Source organism: Octopus bimaculoides, chromosome 4 (genome assembly GCF_046866305.1).
Source record: "Octopus bimaculoides isolate indiv1 chromosome 4, ASM4686630v1, whole genome shotgun sequence".
In the NCBI taxonomy this organism is placed as follows: Eukaryota; Metazoa; Mollusca; class Cephalopoda; order Octopoda; family Octopodidae; genus Octopus; species Octopus bimaculoides.
The window spans coordinates 42,690,174-42,714,653 of record NC_142931.1 but is presented as its reverse complement, the minus strand read 5'-3'; the positions used below and the strand labels follow the sequence as shown (position 1 = coordinate 42,714,653).

The 24,480-nt window shown below is 35.4% G+C and overlaps 1 protein-coding gene across 1 annotated transcript in view; it reads right to left on the bottom strand.

Moving 5' to 3' along the window:
• The window catches only part of LOC106878507 (gephyrin-like), a 120,298-nt gene that overhangs the window by 42,321 nt on the left and 53,497 nt on the right, over positions 1–24,480 (bottom strand). The window contains exons 8-11 of the mRNA XM_089350663.1: positions 9,084–9,207; positions 3,301–3,432; positions 2,947–3,039; positions 1,991–2,046 (exon numbers count right to left, since the gene is read on the bottom strand). Coding sequence (XP_089206789.1) covers positions 1,991–2,046; positions 2,947–3,039; positions 3,301–3,432; positions 9,084–9,207 — 405 coding nt within the window. The remainder of the gene's footprint in view (positions 1–1,990; positions 2,047–2,946; positions 3,040–3,300; positions 3,433–9,083; positions 9,208–24,480) is intronic.

Sequence of the window (24,480 nt, the reverse complement as noted above, 5' to 3'; positions counted from 1 at the left end):
CGTAGAATATAAAAAAAAGTTGTTTCCAAAGGACTACACTAAGACAGTCTTTGGAGAATGGAGGAATTCTACCATTCTTAAACAATACAGTTTGAAAAATTAAACCTTACCATATTAGTTTGTCTATTCTGAACCAGAACAAAAACAAACTCAGCATGCACACGCACACACACATGCACATACACACATGTGTATTTATGTTTATTAAACAAAAAGTAAAGAATTCATCAGACCATGAAGAACTACTGTTGGTTAAGATTTACGACTAACTCTATAACTCTACCAGAAAGTTACTATTAGCAGACTGTATAAATAAATGACAGACAATATATATATAATAAATACAACTAACAAACAGTTGGTGGTTGCCACCAATTGTACAGACTTCTTTTAATAGCATCCATTAAAATCTAGAATTTCTTCCAGAAATGCTGAGAGAGGAGGGAGGCAACACTTGTGATAAAACTTTGGTAATTATGCTGAAGACCTTGTAGTTCATGCAAGTGCTACTAACAAGAACAAAAGAAAAAAAACAGCAGCAAGAAGAGAAAGAGAGAGAGAGAGAGAGAGAAAGGGGCTAATGCTAAAAAAAGAATAGACCATGCTGTTTCATTCTGGCTGTTTCTTCCTAGCATCCTCCTTCTCTCCGATGCAACATTAAACAATATTAAAGTTCTTCATTCCTCTGCTACAATTCTTAGAAAAATTTCTTTGAATAGTTTTCCTCCTGGAACCCACTTCCATATTTCTGCCAGCATATCTTTACCAAATTTTTGGTAACTCCAAACTGTATGAATGCCTTTAAACAATATTCCATCTTTCAGTATGCCAAAACTATCTTCTATTATAAAAATATAAATATCTTTCATACACCACAGAATTTTTTTTTTTTTTAGGGTCAGTATCTATCTTTAGTTTTAGAAAGTGAAACAGATAAAAGATCTAACAGAATATGTTCTGTGATGTGCTACATAACTTATTAATTATCGGATTATTTCTTTCAAAGCAATTAATAGCTGAGGTCACTGCTCCTCACAGGAATACTACAGCCATTGGGATCTACACCTTATCTGCTTTTAAAGCCCCAGCAGCACTAAGAAAATGCATTCAGAATTCTCAGCTGTAGTCACTTGCTTCAAGAAGCCTTGGAGACACAAACATCAAGTAAATTAATTAAATCAACCTCAGTACATGATGGAAGGGTGAAAGGTAAAATTGACTTCAACAGGATTTGAACTCCAAATGTAAAGGTTTGAATTAAATATCACTAGACGTTTTGCCTGATGTTCTAACAACTGTGCTAATCCACTGATTGTATGATAGCATATGTTGTTAACTCTTATGCTACTACATTTTATGACGAAATATACTGGATATATTTTCAAATTTTGAAAATAATCAAGAAGTTGAGGTTTCTAGGAAAATAACTATCTTTGTTTTGTTTTTATATCTGGTTTGCAAGATTCTTCATGTGAATTCGTGTGTTGAAGCAAATTTTGTTGTATCTGGGTAGAGTCATTTTGTCTTATTGCCTTATTATCTAACACACTCACTGGTGCAAAAGCAATGAAAATTTGGAAGAAAAAATATAAATAATAAATGAGTGGAAATCAAACTGGTGAGTGTGTTAGATAATAAGCAATTAATACAGTATGACTCTCTTCAGACACAACTAAGTTTGTTGTTGTTAAGCTGATGGTAAGAAGGTAACATAATAAAATTATGATGGACAGTTTTAATGTAAATATGAACTTTTTAACAGAGATAGATCTTTATCATAAAACTAGAGGCAATCTCTGACAAATTTTTATAAAACTGTTAACTCTCTGTTTTTACCTGTGTTAAGATCTTCAGATACTATGTTTGCCCTAATAGTTATTAGACATTGTAAATGATAGTTGCCAACTGTCTCAAAAAAATAAAATGAAATAATTAACATTGAGTTAAGACTAACTGACATACACTCTCAACTGTTTAATTATACACTTACAGTATTTCCTGCTGTTGCACTGCCAATAACCAATCTCTTGCCAACACCATCCCTGCCTGAAAATTACAGAAAAATAACTTGAACATTAACAATGGATAGATATGGTCAAAGAATACAAATGAAGTATCTAACTATTAAAAGAATGTACAAATTTTATTCCTCAGTTCAAGTATTCAAAAGTACCACAGAAACTTATATTTAGCCTTTTGTTACAGTTTGCTTCTATCAAGATTTTAATAGAAATTCTGACAAGGGGAGAAGAAAACACAATCTGAGTTACCTTCAGACTGAAAACCTGTTCTGAATGTTTCCAACAGAGTAGACTCTACTAAAGATACTTGGGGGCAAATAGTGGTGTTAAACTGAGCAACTGATTAACTATAACACCTAAGAACAGGTACAGTCATCTGATAGGCTTCCACACAGTTTCCATCAACCTAATTTTATTCACAAAGATTGGATCAACCAAAGGCTGTGGTAGAAGACTTGTCCAAGGCGCAGTCCTAGAATTACATGATTGCAAAGTGACTTCTTAACTACATGGTCGTATCTGTATCCAAATGTTATGCAAGTGTCTGAACGTGTAGAAACAAACAGGCAATTCAGAGTGAAAGAACACTGATTTATAAAGCAGTATTTGTAAGATTAAATTACTAGATGAATTATTTCAAGGATGTGAGATCAAATTGTTTTCTCTATTGAATTCTGTTCTTTAGCAAAACCTCATCATATTTCTTGCCTTAGTCAATATAACTGAAATCAAATACAACCCTGATTTCCTGATTTCACACTTGAGTGAATGGCGATAGGAAATACATCCAGTTGTAAAAACATTTGTTTGACAAATTGTTTGTAAACATTCAAACTAATGGAAACAAATTTATTTGTGCTGACATGAAAAATTAGATACCAAGAGGTTAAAGGCAGAACACATGAAAATGTCATGATTAACTTACTCATCACAGCATAGCCATCTTTGATTGAAGCCCGAAATGGAGGTACAGGTTCTTTGGCAAACACATCTTCTGCTAGATAATAACCAAGGCACTCTGTCAATAGAACAGATTAAAATATGCAATATGAAATGAAATTTTATGCAGAAAATATATCAAAATTAAGGCATGACACTAAATAATTTCCTAATGAAGAATGCATTCAAAAATATACTTTAATAGCCCCACTACAAAATCACTGATTAACAGAAGTTTAAAACAAAACCATATATCTCATTTACCAATAAACATCAAGAAAGAGCCTTCCCATCACATAAAAAAACAAAAAAAGCAAATGAAGAAAGTCATTCTACTTACCTGAGTACTTAAATTTAGCAGTCTCTGCAACAGGAGTTTCCGTCAAAACTATGTCTAAAGCAGACTCAACAGAAATCATTTTATATGATGATTGCCGGGCTCGGTTGGCCACATGGGTAGTATCAACATGGCCTGAGAAGAGAAAAAATGTAAAGGATATAGACAGAGTTTGGATTATTCATTTATTCATTTAATGTCTGTTTTTTGCCTAGCATGGATTCGATGGGGACTTATGTGAGGCAACATTTTATAGTATCATACCCTTCCTGTTGCCAATCCATACCAATTTGTCAAGTAAGGGATTATTTTCTTTTTATATCATTATTCTTCTAAATCACAGAGCAACTAGTTGTAATATTACCAAGAAATGTAAACATGGTATCACCATTTCATTAAGACAGAGGCAAGTGAAGACCTGATATGTTAACATTCATGCACACATGCATATACACACATATACAACAAGGTTCTATACAGTTTCTGATTCCTAATTCTATTCACAAGGTATTGCCAGCCAGGAGACTATATATATATATAATAAAAGATAAACCTAAGGTATCATGCAGTAGGCACCCTGGGCAAGTCTTTTCTACCACCAGAGATCAAGATCAATTATTATTTAAGTAAAGCAAAACTCATGTATTTTAAAAGATACATACATATACATACAAACACCCAATGAAGGCACATGGCTCAGTGGTTAGAGCATCAGGCTCACAATCATAAGGTAATAAGTTTGATTCCCAGACTGGGCTGTGTGTTGTGTTCTTGAGCAAGACACTTTATTTCACATTGGTCCAGTTTACTCATCTGTAAAAATGAGGTGCAATGTCAATGGTGCCAAGCTGTATTGGCCTTTGCTTTCCCCTTGGATAACATCAATGGTGTAGAAAGGGGAGGCTGGTATGCGTGGGCCACTGCTGGTCTTCCTTAAACAACCTTTCCCAGACTTGTGTTTCAGAGGGTAACTTTCTAGGTGCAATCCCATGATCATTCATGACCAAAGGGGATCTTTACCCTTATATATATTTGAACTCAGAACATAATAACAGATGAAACGCCACTAAGCATTTCACTGGTGTACTAATGATTCTGCTAGCTTACTGCCTTGACAACCACAACAGCAATAATAATGATACCAATAATAATAATCAGGCAGTGGCTCTCATGGCCTCTGGTCTTAACTGACTGAAACTGTTAAAATGTACAAGTTTTGTCTTGATGTAACAGATGGCTACAACAAATATTCTGCTCAGTACCACAGATTTGCTTGTCTGTTGCTTGACCTTTACCAGTTGAGCATATCTCTTAGTAGCTGACAATATGTGCATTTCTAATCAAGAGCAGGAGTAGTGAGGGAGCACTATATCCATGTGTTGAGAAGAATTCTTTGAGGTTTTAATAATTCACCCCTGGAAACATGGGGGTTTTGTTAATCATCCTTATACAACCCTTATTCAGGGACCTTTTGAGTGGGACTGGCTACTCAGCCTCAAGAAAATACTTACCTGCAAGGTCATGGACTGTTTATCTTGATATAAGGTCATCATGTTGCACACACATATGGTCGTGATGCATGTGCCTGATGTACCATTATTAGATGAGTAGTCATGATATATATATATATATATATATATATATATATATATATTGGGTTTTGTATATTCGTACCCTACTGCCACTGTGATGGTGTGTGCTGTTCTCTCACTCAATAATAATAATAATAATAATAATAATAATAATAATAATAATTTCTAATGTAAACACACAGAAATTTGACGATAGAAAGCAGTCAGTTATATCAACCTGGTGCTTCACTGGTACCTTATTTTATTAATCCTGAAACACAAGGTCAAAACTCTGCACGATTTGAACTTAGAATGTAAAGGATCATAACAAAATACTACAAGGCATTTTATCTGACATTCCCACTAATGTTTCTGCTATCCACCGCCATAATAACAACAATAATAATAATGTTCATAAATTTAGACAAGTTTGTATTCTTTGGGGAGACAAGAATCCTGACGTTTTAAGCAAAACACATAAGGATATATTCTGAGTGCTACTGTAAACATCATCTCCCCAAGACATACAAACTTATTCATATGCCAGCTTTACTAAATGATTTTTTACCAACACAGACCACCTCTAGATTTTTCAGAGTCTGGTCTTATTTATTATTATTATTATTATTATTAGTAGTAGTAGTAGTAGTAGTAGTAGTAGTAGTAGTAGTAGTAGTAGTAGTAGTAGTAGTAGTAGTAGTAGTAGTAGTAGTAGTAGTAGTAATTTGCAGGTAATGATGATGATGACCATCTCTAACATGGGTACAAGGCCACAAATTTTAGTGGGGAGCTTAGTTAATTAAATCAAGTATTTAGAAGTAAATGAAATTTTAATAAAGACTGAAACTAGTTCTGTTGATGCCTCTTTTTCTGTCAAGAGAGTGAAGTTGTATAAAATGAATGTCCAGTACGTATCACAAAGTTTAATTTACACACCCACATTTCATGTTCCATTTTTATATAGTTTCTATGGGTGATGCCCATAGTGATTAATATCCAATCACATTACAGAGTGTATTAAGTGCATTTTAATGTGGCACAGACACAAAAGATGTTGCCACACCCCAGATAAAACTAAAGAGTCCACTCTACCCTTTGTTATCTACATTTATTCCCCGACTACAGAGTACAATAGATGAATTTATCATGGCACCAGTGCTAGAGATATTGCCTTGATTCTGACAGGACTGAACAGTCCTCTTTAGCCTATGTTGTCAAACTCATTCAAGGCAACATAATTAAAAGAGTGAATTGAAGAGAGAGTGATGAAAGAGAATGAACAAGAGTGAGAGAGTGAATATAGTGGGAAAAACAGAGACAGAAGAAAGAAGGTGATAGAGGCAGGAGAAATAGAAGAGAAAGTGATAGATAGTTACATTCCATCAACTTTAGTGTGCTTCCACATTCAATACTGTCTCTTGCACTTTTCTCCTATACATTCATGACCTACTCACAGCACTGGATTAACCATTAAGCAAAATAAGCACGTGCTTAGGGCATCAAGGGTAGGAGGGGGTCACCACAGAAATGGTAAATGGTTTATGGCACAAAAGAAACCACTTTAAACTTACTAAAATAATATTCGGGATGCCTTTATCTCTACTAAGTATAGATGCAGATGTGTTACCTAAGATTAACTTTGGAGGATCTGACCAAAGACTTTGCAATTCAAAAAAGTAGGAGGAAACTTTTAAAATATAAATGAAGTGGAAGTATACACAAATAAACATTATTTTCCCTTTACTGTTTCGTCTTGAAAAATAAAAAAAATCATTTTATGGTTTGCTATTGTTTATATTTTGAATTACATAATCTTTTATGGGGGCACCAAAATCTTTTAAGTGCTTAGAGCCTTGATTTGTCTTAATCTGGCCCTGCATACTCAGTCACCTCCAATCACACCTCCTATGGAGATATTACCTTTATTTCTTTCTAATCATCCACACCAAAGTGTCATTCACATGTATCAAAATGCCAATCCTATACAGAACCCACAAATGATGTACACATCAAGAGTGTCCTTCAGTTACATTATGACAATCGTGATTCTTTTAACAGTGCAAAGAGACAATCACTGCACAATCCAAGAATACATTATCACAATTTGATCACCACCAAACATAAAGAGCAAACAACTGGAACCCTCATAATCACTTCAAATGCTAGGTATCATTATCACAGGAATTTTCCTTGCAAACATACACCCTTAGTATAGTAAGGACTGAATCTCAAAAACTGCACTTTGTTTTCTAGAGCCAAAAATAGTTTAGCATCAACAACTAATAACTCTCTACATAATTTAATGAAAAGTACATTGGAGTACTGTTTCTATATTTTGGAGATTACTTCTGTTTTGTTTTACACCTCAACATCCTAACTCATATAATAGTTGTAAACAAGCAACACATTTATACAAGTAGTAACATCATTTCCAATCCTTTTTGAAAATACATCAGGCCATAGGGAAGTATTACTTTGCTCAGAAATAGGTGCAGGTTGCAACAAGAACTGCATCCAACCATGGGAAATTGGCTTAACGAATTCTATCTGGCCCATGCAAGCATGAAAAAGTGGATGTTAAAATGACAATGATGATTATGATAATGATGATGATGATGGTACAAATATATTAGCAGTACCTATTTCATAAAATCTTGAAAGGATGAAGAGCATAGACAATCTTGGTAGGATTTAAAGGCAAAATATAGGACAGATCTAAATTGTACATTTAATCTGATACATTCCTCTTACTGCTATTCCTCAAACTGAAAAAAAAAAGAAAAGACCTTTTTCCTTTGTATAATTTAAGGTCAAAATTTTGTCGGAAGAAGTGGGAGTATAGCTGACTGAATTAACAACAGTATATTACTGGTATTCATTTTATTATTTCTGGAGAGAGATGAAAAGCAAAGTCAACTCTCATTTGCTCTTACTCTTGAAACTCCATCACCAACTCTTTTACTGCAGAAATCAGATATCTCCACTCAAAATTTCATTACCCACAACTGTGGAAAGCTGTTTCAATCTTTTGTTGAGTAATGTCATTTTTTAAACTATTTTTTGTTGAGATGTCAAGTTTACTGAGGTAACACAACTTGCAGAAAATACTAATTCTAATATTTAGTAGGTATTCAACATCATTACAAGAATAAGCATGAAATTTAATTTTGCAGTTAAACAGTAAATAGTAATATTGGACAACAACCACAATGTGCAATGGTAACAACAACAATAATAAAGAGGAACAATATCAAACATCAACAATATTAAAAAATATATTATTGTAAAACATTGACTAACAGCAACAGTGTATGATAAACACTATTAGAGAACAAAAATACCAGACAATAATAACACTAAATAACAACAATATTGAACAGCAACATGGAATAGCAACAATATTGAACAGCAACATGGAATAGCAACAATATTTAACAACAGCAATATTGAGCAAAACCAACAATAACAAGAGCAGCATACTGAACAATCACAACAATCTTGAATAACACTAAATAATAACAGTGTACAACAACAATATAGAATAACAATATTGTACAATGATAATATTGATTTCAAATTTTGGTACAAGACCAGCAATTTCAGGAGAAGGGATAAGTCAATTACATTGACCTCAGTACTCAACTGGTACTTATTTTATCGACCTCAAAAGGATGAAAGGCAAAGTCGACCTTGGTGGAATCTGAACTCAGAATGTAAAGATGGACAAAATGCCGCTAAACATTTTACCTGGCATGTTGTATGATGATCATATTGAACAACAGTGACTCTGAACACAATCAATATTGAACAACAACAATACTGGACAACACTCAACAGCCAAAACAATATTGATTATAAACAATGGTATTAAACGATATTGACAAAACTGAACAGTAACTTTTTCATAACAACATTGAATAACAACAATACTGAACAATACTATTGTTAAAATAACAAGAATAATACTGATAACAAAAAATATTGTTCAATACAAACATGCAGCAATAACATTGATACTGAATAACATCAATGATAAACAACATTGAACAACAATAACAATACTGAACAACATGACTGTACAACAACAACAATACTGAACAATAACAAAAATATTGTTCAATACTAACATACAATAACAACAATACTAAACAACAATGCTAACAGCACTGAACAACAACAATAGTAATAATATTAGACCGAAACAAGATTGCATACTTTCATAGTGCAGCCCACCATAATACATAGGAGGAATTTCAATATGGTCATCCTGGTTTGGTCCTTGTGATGAATCATGATAGAGACGGTAATTCTGAGGAGGTGGTGTCTGATTAACACATAACTGTAACAAAATCAAAAGATAAAGTATGAGTGGAGGAGAGGGCAGACTGTACATAAAGAGTAGCTTTATGATGATGTAGTAAGATGATAAAACAGATGGCCTACTGAAATACTGGGATGATTAACAGTTTTAATAGAGGGTAAAACAACTAGAGCATGTAAAGGGAAAGATAAATGTAAATAATAAATTATAATGGATGACTCTAAAATGAGATGTGTATGTTTATGTATATATGAGGATGTAGGTGGATGCTTGAATTGTAACCAAGTCATGAGCCAAGAAATATATTCTAATACAGAATTAATCATCTTAAAGTAATATCAGCATATGCAAAATGATCTGTTACATATATCAAGGTGCTATGGGGTATAGAATTAAGGACTTTTACTCAAATTTCCTGATCGACCATAAACTCGGTTTCCTGATTTTCCAGCAAGCTGCTTTTCTGATCTACCTGAGACTGACTCCTTGATCTAATGAAAACAAGTCACCCATTTGTGTTCTCATCTTTGAAAACTTGTGCACTCTTGACTGTTTTCTTTATCATACAGACATGATTTTGCAAATTACATTATTTTCATTAGAATTTTATTTAGCGTATAACTACTATTTGTAATGTAAATTAATAACAAATACTCAAAATGCATTCTGACAGGCCCTATCAGTTGCATAGATCTGATAACATCTTAAGCAATTGCTATAGTGGATACCAAACTGATAGACTATTTATTGTAGGGTCGGGTCAGATTAGATCAGTATCAACTTAATGGAAGTAGTTTAGTAACAAGTCAACAATACTGATATAAGGTCCTACTCTCTAGAGAAAGAGTAGTGTCAGTCATTTTTATCTATCAATACTGCACAGAACTTTTCATTAGTATTACATTGACCAGGTTTTTGCCATTTTGCCACCCAAGAATAAAAAAAACAAAAAAGACAAGCCTTGTAAGCATGAGCATTTGTGGTGAGACATAAGCTATTATTTTCCCATACCCTTTCATACAAGGTGGCACAGTAGACTGATGTTTCATCACTTGAGATATTCATTTCTATTGTCTAGCTGTTGTTTTAACACATCAACAACAACAACAAACAACCAAAATACAACATTTAGCATGCATACAAAGATAAATACTATATCATCTAACAACAACATCACACTATGATATCATTATTTTGTATTGAGAATGTTGTTTGCTTTTTTTTCTAGGGGTCTTTTTTTCTTTTCAGTTACTTAAAGAAGACAAGGCAGGCAAGAGTATAGAGAATGTATGAAGACCAATATTAACGTTTTAAGTTTTTTTAAATATCAGTAATTGGTTGGAAACGAGACATAACAGAACATTAGATGCATGATGAGATAAACATTGCTGTTACTTCAATAAGCAAACACTAACATATTATTACTTGTGTGTGGGATACACACACACACACACACACACACACACACACACACACACACACACAACACACGAAGTGTATTTGAGTGCATCAGAGAAAGGTGGGAGGGATTCAGTTTTCCTAATTTGTGAAACATCACAAAGCAATCCATAACATTTCTTTTGCCCATAACCTAAATTTCAAGATACAAAAAGCTAAAAGAGATCATGATATGTCTAATCCATAATAATAAAAGCATAGCAGATGCTGATCATTACATGTCTATCAACAAAATAATTGTCAGAGAGAAAATGATTATGTTCTAAGAAGGAAAATGATATGCTAAATGATATTTAGCTAAATATCTGCTTCTTGGTGTTTCTGTAGATCAGGACTGAAGCTGCTGTTCAACTAATCAAACATAAATGCAAAATAGATCATCAGATATGTTACTATCAATGTGATCTCAGCATAACTGGGAAACTAGTAGTAGTGTTTTCTAACATTTTAAGGATCAAAAGTCAAGTTGTTGCAGCCAATGGTAAGCTTTTAGAACACTAAAAAAATTCTGAATAGGCTGCCCCAGGGAACATTTTGGAGAATAAAACTGTTTGCAAAATTTTTCTTAGATATATCCCCAATTATCAGAACAGCAAAGCTCTTTAACTATTTTGATAACACCAAAATAGCAAAGGCAATCACATGTCCTGATGATGTCAACAACCTACAGGAAAACCTTGCATTCATTTACAAGTGGGCTGATGAAAACAACATGAAATTCAATACAGACAAATAACAAATATTCCATTATCAATCCTCTAATACTTTGTAGACTTGATAAACAAAGAGGTTCCAATGGCAAACTCAGATTTATGTGACATCTGCAAATTATAAGTAATAACATATCATTTTTTGTATATATTAATAAGATAGCAATGTTCAAAGAATTAGCAGAATAGATTCAGAGATAATTTAGAACAACAGAACAAGTCAATTTGGTCTTCTAGAATATAATCATTCTCAGTCGTATGGGTTATTGCTCCCAGCTATGGCACTTCACAATATCAAGCTTACTGCTGGAGTAGAAATAATGAAATGATTTGAAAGTAGCTGCACTACAAAAGTATTAAGAATTTATTTCCTGCCTTAAAGAAGGGAAAATTAGCTGTAATTTATATCTGAATAATCTTAGAAGGAAATAATACCAACTGTGCAAATTGCTAGGTTGTGTACCACTGAACAGTGGCAAAAGTTCTTCACACTACATACTGGATTAGGACTAGATACTGTAATAGCTATAGTGTTTCAAAAGACCACAGCTCTGCAATTCCATCTCTCACTTCACAAAACATAGAGGATCTGCAGGGAGTAGATACCAACAAATTCAGACAACACTTAGAAATTCTACTGCATAAGATTCTGATGAATCATCAACAAGAGACATAGATGATGTCTGCAAATTCAAATTCCCTCATTCACTGACTGTAGAACAAAAGAGGATGGAGCAGCATCAAAGGTGGTGATCCAGTATGGCCACACAACCGTTTGGAACCAGTAAAAGAGTATAGAGACATTATGTATATGTATCCTCTATGCAGATTAGTCCAGAACAGTTGAGTTATGAAAGTGCTTACACACAAAATATACACTGTACAAAAACTTCTGTCCTAAAAGTTTGTCACATTCCAATTTTTAATAAGTTAACAGTTAATAATATTTTTAAAAATCTTTCTTTGAATTAATATACACACATACATATATATAAACCAAAGTCTTAATAAGTAGGAAGTATATATATATATATATATATATATATATATATATATATAAACCAAAGTCTTTGTTAAGTAGGGAGCTCCTACCTCTGCTGGCAACTAAGGGCCTCTTGCTCAGGATGAAATGTAGACTGTATGATGCATGCGTGTGAACTGTCATGCTACACAGCAGTGAAACATGGGCCATGAATGCTGAGGACATGTGTAGACTTGGAAAAAAATGAAGCTAGAAAAAAAATCAACTGGAAAGGTACATTCTGCACCAAAATGACTTTCCTTCCTTTACAAACATCGAGTTTTCATCTTTTGTAATGACTGGTACAAAATCTTTCTTCATGAGATTTTCTATCAGCATCGATGTCCTCGACAAAGACCGTTCAACATGGAAGGATGAGCCTAGTTACAGAAGTGGACTTGAAAAACTTGAGAAGACAGTTGTTGTGAATGATGTTGCAGAAAGAGGTGTCAAATTCATTCAGGATTACAATAACATTCTCACAAAAGATGAAATTGAGAAACAATTTGTTTTAAAGATTGTTACCGAAAACCGTAAAACATGCACAACCGACACTAAATCTTCTCTTATGCAAAAATAATGTTCAATATTCAGAGTCCAGTGTTCACATTATGCTTTTGATTCTATAGAAATTATTGTTGTAAATAAAAATGCATTTCTCTTATAGAAGTTGTGTGCTTTATTAAGAAAACCTAACATTTCTTAAGTTTTTCCTCTTTCAGGAATTTTTCAAATTAACTATTGGTAAATTGGATTTAGAACGTTTTTAAACATCTGTTGGGGTTGCCTGGATGTGCCTACATGAATTTTTCTAAGAAGAAATAAGAAAATGGTCGAGAAAGGGAACAGTATATCGCTTTTGAACAGAATTAATTATTGCGTATACTATGTTTCAACTTCATGGTGTTTGAGGGTCACCTAGCAGTTGTCCGATTAAGCTGAGATTTTGAACACCCCATTTTGCTGTTTATTGGAACAGAATTAAGGGGTAGGAGCAGCAAAATTTTAACTTTCAGGAAATTACCTATTACTAAGAGCCACTCTAATGTATATACATGTGTATGTGAGTATACATATATACATACATATATATGTCAGTGTGTGTGTGTGTGTGTGTGTATATACAGACATACTCATATATTTTATATACAAATCCATGTATACTAGGAGTGTTTCTGTGTGCACAAGCTTTTTTTTTTCCAAGATATGAATGAATTTTGATGAACTGCAAAAGACCACATCCTTCATATTTCTCTTGACCTAAATTTAAGGGACAAAATGATCAACACATATGTGTGTGTGTGTGTGCACGCATGTATCTGGGTTCGGTTAGAGAAATATGCATGTGTAAGCAAGTGTGCAATTGTATACACAGCCAAATATATATACAACTTCTTTATATGTATATAAAAATATGTGTATATGTGAATACGTATATATCCTGAGGCTTGGTAATACCAAGAAATCTATAGCTTTATCAAACCTTGAAGTAAAACTTACAACATGCCTAACAGTTTCTCGTCTAGTTCCTGAAACAAATTAATCACCAGCCAGCTGTTATTCTCCTCCAATTCATTTTACTGTTGATCCTGTTACTGTTGTTGTAATTTATAATCGTCACTGATGTTTTTACTTTTGTTGCTGTTCTTGTTGTTATTGTTCATGGCTGTTTTTACAACTGTGGGAGTGGATGTAGAAGAAGGTGGAGGTGCAGTTGGCATTATAATATTTATCCTTAAATAAGATTCTCTATGTCATCACCTTAATGTTTATTTATTATTTCAGGATTCGTTTGTTATTACAATCATTATTTTGTCTTCATAATTTACTTGTAACAACTACATCAATAAGAACAATGTATGACAACATCAACAACATGGTTTTGTATCCCATCACATAGTTACATTCTGAGCATGTACCTCCTGCTACAACAACAGCATTAGACAACAATTTAGTTGGCAAAATAAATTTATATCAAATCTTAGACACTGATCAATAACATATTTCATTTAGAAGTGTAGGTGAGGGGTTTAACAGCACCTGCTCATCAGTGGGATCCTTTAGCAGAGTCCAATCTGTTGCAAATATTCAGAACAGACACCTGATTCCCTCAATGTTCAAGGTATCTATTTTTAACATCAGATGTTCGTTTTGGTCATTGACCATATCAATCTCACCATTCTGATATGGCCGTCACAAGGCCTCATTCTTATGGTGTAGCAGTTTCTGTACCTGAATGACTCTGAGGGCTATGCTAGAGGTGGGCCAGCTACCAGTAGGGCTTCCCATGTTGGACAGGTCAATGAGTAGAGGCTAGACTAATATGAATCACCTCTTCTCAATGGTAAAAGTAGGTTTCGACAGGGCCAACACCCCTATCTAGACCTAGAAAAAAGCAAAGTTACAGAAGTATTGATGACAATTCAAAGTCAACAAGTCCTGGGAGAAGAAAGCCTTTCTTTAGAGAACCTTTGTCAGGATAGTGAGGCAGAGCCAAAAAAGCAGGGATCCAACTGGAGAGAAACAGGAAAGACAGCCCAAAGTCAAGAACAGAAGTGAAAGGTCATTGATGGTTTATGTTCCTGAGGGAAGGAAGTGCTTAACTGAACTGACTGATACTGAAAGGGCCTGTACAGGCAATCAACACTGTTCCAGCTCCCATAATGAATTTATTAACCCAACATACCCCACCAAACAAATTCTAGAAGAGACATTCCTGAGCTTTTCATGTCTCTATATCCTTGCTATTTTGCATCACCAACTGTTATGCCAGAGTAGTTTTATTCCTCCAGCCATACCCTCTTACACCATGTTCTCAATGAAGTGTCTTCTAGGACAGATGCACATACACAGAGAACAGAGTATACATGTAAAAGAAATATGGAGAGAGAGTAACAAACCCAGAGTGGGCTGTATAATATGAGAAGGTATAACTTCTCAGTTATGACAATTTCAATATAAAGTTGAAATCTGAAGGAAAACAACAGTCAAGTAAATAAACATCCATTATTTGGTTGATTACTTCAGGAATCAATTCAGGAAAGATGCTAAACAAAGCCAATTCTAACAGGACTTGAGCTTAGAACATGAAAGGATGTAACTAAATACCACAAAGCAGTATTTTGTGTACAGTATCATTCTTACATTGCATACAGTATCATTCTTATATTGCATACAGTATCCTTCTTATATTGCATACAGTATCATTAAGAAGAACCATATGCAGATGGAGACATTATTAAATATGGTGGAATTCATTAAAATAGAATCAGCTTTTAAAAAGGAAACCCTTAAGTTATTTTTACAAGCAAATGACTACAACAATAAAAGTTACTAATTACATACATAATCAGATGCAGTCACAAATATATACACACAGACTTAATCACAAATATATACACACAGGCTCAATCACAAATATATACACACAGGCTCAACCACATGTGCACAGAAAATATGCAATTACTGTCAATATGCACACCTACGCATATTTACAAACGCTTACAGAAAGAAAAGAAATTAATTAAATTAAAATTGGTAAGATTATGGTCCTTCCCACCTCTTCTTTTCCTTTCTTTGCAATTTATTATCTTAGATCTATTACATAGCTCCTCATAACAAATCTATTGTCTTTATCCTAAGGATATAAATAAAAAGTAAATCTGTTATGTACATCCTCATTAAGCAACAGTGCAATAATAGATGCTATGACCAAAACTGGATCATGAAATGACAGTATTGCCACCAACATAATCATAAACTTCTATCACAGTTGTGGGACTCATAACTAAATATTCAACAACCATGCACCTACAGTATACTGAATAAAACTCTTATCACATATCTATTACATTGAAAAGGTGGCATTCCAATAACTAGGCTTCTTCAGATTCTATTCAGCTCTAAGCAGTCATTTGCTATCTACAAGTCATAAATGTGAGTTATATTTGAGTTTTACATGCAGTAACTGTTATACATAGACAGCATTGACATTTGATGCCAGTCTTCCATGCTGGCATGGGTTAGCCAATTTGCAAGCAGAGAGCTGCACCAAGCTCCATTGTCTGCTTTGGCATGGTTTCAATGGCTGGATGTCCTTCCTAACACCAACCACTTTATAGAGCACTCTGAGTGACTGTAATATGTCACCAGCACTGGTGCTTTTTACAGGGTGCCAGTGGGGTTGCCAAATAACTTGCAATACTGATATGAAGACCTCTAAGTTGGGAGAGGGAGTGGTAGCACAGGAAGTGGCATCATGCAGGGCAAGAGGTTAGAGTATGATAGAAGGACAGAGATAGGTGTCTTATTATAGAGAAGATATTTGGCTACCCCAGTAGGAAAAGAGAAGAGAGGAAGGAGGGTTGGAGTTAGAGAAAAAGATAGAGAGAGGCAGTCTGAGTGTGTGTGAGAGGGAGAAACGTAGTGTTGGAGATACATAGGAACCAACCCACATGTAACAGTGGAGGTGAGGATAAGTGGTACAGAAGGGCAGAGGGGAGTGTTCCATAGGAGTGAGAAGGGAGATGTTTTGAGATGGAGAAGAGGTGACTGTAGCAAGTAATGGTGAGCAAAATTGGAGTGTCTGGTGGGGGGGTATGGTAGATAGATATGTGAGGGTATGGAGAGTGTGTGGATAGGCACATGCACATGAGAGACAGGGGAGGGACCTATAGTGAGTAGTGATCATGGGTGGTGGGTTAGGGGCTAATGTTGGGGAGATGGGTTGCAGGGACATTTTGACAGAAGACAGACTCTGTGTGTGTGTGTGTGTGTGAGAGTGTGAGAGTGTGAGAGTGTGTGTGTGTGTGTGTGTGTGTGTGTGTGTGTGTGTGTGTGTGTGTGTGTGTGTGTGTGTGTGTTTTCAAGGTGATCGTGGCCAGCCACAATTTGACTTAGCTTCACATGTCTTAAGCACAACAAATCACCAGAAGTCTCAGTCTCTTGTCTTTTATTCTATGAGGCTCAACATCTGAAGATTATTTCTCACCACTACATCCCACATCTTTCTGAGTCTACTTCTTCCACAGGTTCCCTTCACATTAAGGATTGGCACTTCCTTGTGCTGATGTCTTCATCCATATGCATCATATGATCATACCAGTGCAGTTTTTTCTCTTGCACACAACATCTGATGGTTCTTATACCCAATTTTACCCTTAAAACACTTACACTCTGTCATACATGCACACTGACATTGCACATCCAGCAGTATGTGTTGGCTTCATTTTTTTCAAGCCTTTGCATGTCCTCTGCAGTCACAGCTCACGTTTCACTGCCATGTAGTATAGCAGCCCCAAACACAGGCAGAACTATAATCAAAAATATAAAAGTCATAAACAGCCTGTCCTTCTCTTGGGCATTGCATGTAAAGGTCTAACATTACCTGATGTATTTCTCTTCTCAAGATGGTAGATTGTAATCTTGTAATTTGAGAGCGACACCCCCTGGCGAGAATGGACTGGACCACTACATATAAAGAGTAGCAGTCTGAGTAAGTAAGGTATTTCGTGCTAGTTCTACAGTTCATGTGCTGATAGTTCAAAGTTGGGGTTCAAGTTGGATTGTTGGTTCTTAAAAGATTGTAGTTATGTTCCGTGTGGTTACTGCCATTTGTTTCGATTATATTGTTATTACACTGTTGCAGTGTATTCATTTATCCATAAGGATAAAACATTTGGTGACGAGGATGAGATATAGTCAAATTGAAAGGGAGGCCCAAGCAATTATTTTTGCAGTTAAAAATTTCACAGGTTTCTGCATGGCAAAAGTTTTTTTTATTGCAGACAGACCATAGACCATTGCTGTCGATTTATGGGTCTAAAAAAGGGTTACCAACTCATACTGCAAACTGCTTGCAAAGTTGGGGTGTAATATTACTAAATTATAATTTCAAAATGCAATACATTCCATTGAAAAAATCAGTCATGTGGACTGCCTTCCGAGATTAATTCCAAAAAATATGGAACCACTAGAAGGGACTGTTATAGCCGCACTGCAGGCAGAAAGTGAAATTAATAGCACTACGATGAATGTTATCCAAGAACTACCAGTGACAGCACAGGATATAAGAATGAAAGCTGTAGGTGATGAGTATATTACAAAAATAAAAGAAGATTTAAAAAATAAACAGAGTAAAAATTCAGATGCCAGTAGTTTTTCAATTTGCGACAACATTCTGAGGTATGCCCAAAGAGTGGTGGTTCCAACTACATAACAAAAAGGTGTATTGCAACAATTTCACAGCAGACATCCAGGATTGGTAAGGATGAAGGCTCTGAAAAGGAGTTACGTCTATTGGCCATCTATGGACCAAGATATCAAAAACTCGGTGAGAACGTGCCAAGGTTGCACGCTTACGGCCAAAACCCTGCTGGTAAAATATCAATCATGGCCAGAGACAGAGAACCCATGGTCTAAGTTACACACTGACTATGCTGGACTGGTAAATGGCACTTACTACCTAATCGTAGTAGATAGCTGTACTAAGTGGCTGGAGGTTTGCAGGTGCTATAGACCAACCACTAAAACAACTATAAAGTTGAAATAGTTGTATGCTGTCAACTTAATGTGACAGTCCCCTGAAGGGAATAATACTACTGTTGGTTAAACCTAGGAAGCTGCACTGCTAACTAACAGTAGTATTATTCCCTTCAGGGGACTGTCACATTAAGTTGGCAGCATACAACTACTTCATTGTATCACTACTGCATAAATCTCTCTGAGAGATTTAGAAATGTACTATTTCTAAACTATAAAGTTCTTATATGAATTGCTTGCATGATACGGTGTCCCTGACATGCTACTTTCATACAATGGAACGCAGTTCTTTGGGTATGAATTCAAGAACTTCTGTAAAAGACATGTGATAAAGCATATTTTCACTCCACTCTACCACCTGAGGGCAAAGGGGCACGTAGAAAGATTTGTAGACACCTTTAAGAGGGCATTAAGAAAAGTGAAGAATGAATTAAGTAACGATGAAGCACTTGAAGTAACGATGAAGTAACGATGAATTTCTTAAGAATATACAGAGTGACCCCACCCCTAATCCAAGTACAAATTCAGGGAAGCCTCCCACAGAATTGATGTTCGTAAGAAGGATAAAATCCATTGTTGATAAGCTATTACCAGAGAAAAAAAGATGCAAAGGAAATACAAAAGAGCCAATGAAATACATCAAGATAGGTGATAAAGTGCATTCCGAAACCTGTAAAACCTATAAAAATGGTAAAGAAGGCAGGGAAGATGGCCTTGTTACCAGAAAAATTGGAAGTATGATGTAGCTAATTAAAGTGTCACACAGTGAACATCAGAGACATAAACCAACTAAGGAAGAGGCATATCCAAGATCAGGAAGAAATTCTCAAGGAATTATTGTGAAATATTCGATGCACTGGTATCAAAAGTAATAGAGTCCTGTAGAACCAGCATGAGAAAAAGAAAGCAGACCAAACACCTTGGGATAATGCCCAAGTGAAAGAATATAAATAAAAAATTTCTTTATTCCTGTGAAACATGAAATCTCAAAAGGGTAGATGTTGTGCGAGAGTACAATGTCCCTGGCGAGAATGGACTGGACAACTACATGTGAATAGTAGCAGTCTGAGTAAGTGAAGTAGTTCATGCTAGTTCCACAGTTCAAGTGCTGATAGTTCAAAGCTGGAGTTCAAAGTTCACAGTTTGAGTTAGCCTGTTGGATTGTTGGTTCTTAAAAGATCGTTGTTACGTTCCATCAGGTTACTACCATTTGTTTTAATTATATTGTTATTACACTGTTGCAGTGTATTTGTTTATCTATAAGAATATAACAGAGCAAGATATGGCTGCTGCTATATGTAGCAGGTTGAGTAAACTTTATAGGTTCCTACACTGACTTCACATGATATAGATACTTAAAGGAGACACTTGTTTAACTGTGTGTGTCAGTATGATACACAGCTGCACCAGTAACCAGAAAAAACATAATGATATATGAGTATGCTGTCACATTTGAAGATGGAAGAGACACATCTATGATATAACACATTAGTGGTATACAGTCAAATCAACATGTGGAAAAAATTATATCAGTATAACAATCCCATGAGTGGATAGAAGAGTTACATCAATAGAATATATAGTCACACTAACATAGTATAGAATATAGTCACATCAATGGAGGAAATAGGTACCTCAGTATCATTTAGTCATATCAGCTAATGGGGCAAGTATACTATACTGTAATACCAACAGATAGAATACACATTATAATATGATACAAAATGACTCAATATGGATAAACCAGAATACAGGGAGGAGAGAAAGTATTTGTTTATGAATAAGCATGTATGTGTGTGTATGAAGAATTTAAGGGAACAATATGAAAGTTTTGGTAACTTATGAATGTAACAGTAACATTACATGTAGAGGTGTTCCAAAAAAATATACAGGTCCAGACATGGCTATGTAGTAAGAAGTTTGCTTCCCAATCATATGGTTTCAGACTCAGTCCCACTGTGTGGCATCGTGGGCAAGTGTCTTCTACTATAGCCACAGGCCGATCAAAGCCTTTTGAGTGGATTTGGTAGATGGAAACTGAAAGAAGCCCATTGTGTGTGTGTGTATATATATATATATATATATATATATATATATATATATATATATATATATATGTATGTATGTGTGTTTGTGTTTGTCCTCCTGCCATCACTTGACAATTGATGCTAGTTTGTTTATGTCCCCATAACTTAGCAGTTCTGCAAAAGAGACCAATAGAATATGTACCAGGCTTACAAAGAATAGGTTCTGAGGCCGATTTTTTCGACTAAAACTCCAGCATGATTTCAGTCAAATAACCGAAGCAAGTAAAAGAATAAAAGACCACCATTGTTATTCATTACCATCTCCCTCTAAATCTTTCTCAACATAATCATGGGAGTCATTATCACAGAATTGTAACTGGTTCAAAGCTTATCACCAGAATTGTGTTGCATTGTGCCTCTAGCCAATGCATTCATCTGTCATTATATGCTGAATAGGTACAGCTCGTAACTTTATCAAAGAAAGGAAATTGGTATCATTAATGAATACTTTGGCTCGTTGAAGCACTGAGTTGCTATCCTATCTCAGGACTCAGTTCAAAGAACCTAACACACCACAGTGTACTTCAGTTATTTGAATCACTTCTTCAATAGAGTAAAATACATTCAACAAGTCTCAATCAATCAATCAATGGCCACCATTACAGCTGCTGTCATTGGAGGCAACATCTGTGTTGTCATCATCATTATAATCACAAGCATAGCTGAGAGGTTAAGAATCTCATTTTACAACCACAATGTCTCAGGTTCAGTCCCACTATGTTGCACTTTGGGCAAGTGTCTTCTATCATAGGGCTGACCTATACTTTGTGAGAGGATTTGAAAGATGAAACCTTTGTGGAAACCCATCATACATCATGTACGTGTGTGTGTGTGTGTGTGTGTGTGTACATGTGCCTGTGTGTATGCGCATGTGTGTGTGTTTTGGGGTCTGTGTTTGTTCCTGCCACCATTGCTTGACAATCTGTGTATACTTGTTTATATTCCTGTAACTTAGCATCTCAGCAAAAGAGATCAACAGAATGAATACCAGACTTAAAAAATAAGACTGGGGTTGATTTGTTGGACTAAAGCTCTAAATGGTGGTGCCCCAGCATGGTCACAATTCAATGAGTGAAACAAGTAAATGATAAAAGATACACTGGGACACCAACATACATTGCCAAGTATTTATCTTTCCTTTTATCTTATATATTTTGTTTCAGTCATTAGACTGCAGCTATGCTGGGGCGCCGCCTTAAGGAATTTTAGTTGCACTAATTAACCCCAGTACTTAATTTTTTTTATAAGCTTGGTACTAATTCTATCAGTTGCTTTTGCTGAACAGCGAAATTACAGAGGATGTAAATGCACTAACAATGGTCATCAAGTGGTGGGGGACAAACACAGACACAAACACACACATGCAATATATATATATATATATATATATATATATATATATATATATATAGGCACAGGCATGGCTGTGTAGTAAGAAGCTTGCTTCCCAACCACATGGTTCTAGGTTCAGTTCCACTGCATGGCACCTTGGGCAAGTGCCTTCTACTATAGCCTTAGGCAGATCAAAGCCTTGTGAGTAGATTTTGGTAGACAGAAACTGAAAGAAGCCTATCGTATGTATCATTATCATCATCATCGTTTAATGTCTGCTTTCTATGCTGCTATGGGTTGGAAGGCTTGACTGAGAATTGGCAAACCAGGAGGCTGCACCAGGCTCCAGTCTGATTTGGCAAGGTTTCTACAGCTGGATGCCCCTCCTAACACCAGCCACTCTGAGAGTGTAGTGGGTGCTTTTTATGTGCCACCAGCACGGGTACCAGTCAGGCGGTAATGGCATTGGCCATGCTCGAAGGGTGCTTTTCACATGTCACCAGCATGGATGCCAGTCAGGCAGCACTGGCATTCTATATATATATATATATATATATATATATATATATATATATATATATATATATAGCGTTCATACACACATTATTTTTCCCGTCTGGCCGTAAAGCCTTTTCTGTTTGTTTTCCTGTCTTGTTTTTTGTCCGCCACTACATTCCTCCATGGCAAGGTTTAATTTGTGTATACAAATTTAATTTGCGGTCCATGGGAAGAGCCATTTTAACGATGCGTCCTACCCAGCTCTTCGAAACGCCGGTGTTAAAACTGGGGTAGCTGATGAAGAAGAATGTTCTCTATGTGGCTTGTGTGTTTTCTCGTCTACGTTTTGTTTGCAATGTCCTGTACCCAGATATGCACCTATACATACAGGTGGATGTCGGTATGCACATACCTGTACGTATATATGCATATACTCATTTACTGTTTGTTTTTACATGACCGAACGCAGCGTCACCAATTTGTAAGTAGTTATCGTAACTTTATATTTTCCGATGCTACTCTATCTCTTTCTCTTTCTCTTCCTCTATCATTTTTCCCCCTCTCGTTCTTCCTCTTTACTACTACGTATCTCGCTTTACCCCTCTCGTTCTTCCTCTGTTACTACTACGTATCTCTTTTTCCCCCCTTGTACTTCCTCTCTTTCTCTTTTCCTCTCGTTGCTCACCTATTCTTCTACTTCCTCCCTTTGTTTCTCCCTTTACCACTCTCTCTCTTCCCCTTACACCGGTATGGTCACATGCTTCCGGTCAATAATCCTTTTCTTCCTTGGCTATCGCCGAGCAAACACACGAACTTACTTCGTCCCTACTTTCAAGTTCGTGCCTCACAGCGTTCACATACACATAATTTTTCCCGTCTGGCCGTAAAGCCTTGGATCTATTTTAAAACAGGGGCCACATTTTTCATTAATGTTTTACGTAGTGTTTTTGGTACGGAAAGACTTTCAAACTTCATATACTTATCTATTTTGTGTTATAGAACAGAAAAATATTTTTGTATTCGAATTTATTTCATGTAAAAAATTGTCTTATTTCGATAATTTCAACCGATCACTGACAAGTATTCAGTTGTTTACATTTACTCCTTTGGCTGATTAAGCGATGTAAAGCGTATTTAATCTCCATACGTTCGTTTTATTTGCTTTTTTCATTTTAAATTTGCTTTAACCCTAACCCTAACCCTAACCCTATGGTTAGGGTTAGGGTTAGGGTTAGGGTTAATTGTTTCAGAATCGTTTGTTTATGTAGTCGGCACTTAATATATATCGGCTGAATGGACGTCAGTGATTGGTTGCAATTACAGAAATACGACAACTTTAGCATGGAATAACTTATGAATTTCTTTTTTTTTTAAGAAGACTAAGAGAAAAAGATGTTTTATATGACACATTCTACCAGTGTTTCAAGTTTCAAAGTGTTTCGTTAATGAAAAATGTGGCCCCCGTTTTAAAAAAGATCCAAAGCCTTTTCTGTTTGTTTTCCTGTCTTGTTTTTTGTCCGCCACTACATTCTTCCAAAGTTTAATTTGTGTAAACAAATTTAATTTGTGGTCCATGGGAAGAGCCGTTTTAACGATGCGTCCTACCCAGCTCTTCGAAACGCCGGTGTTAAAACGGGGGTAGCTG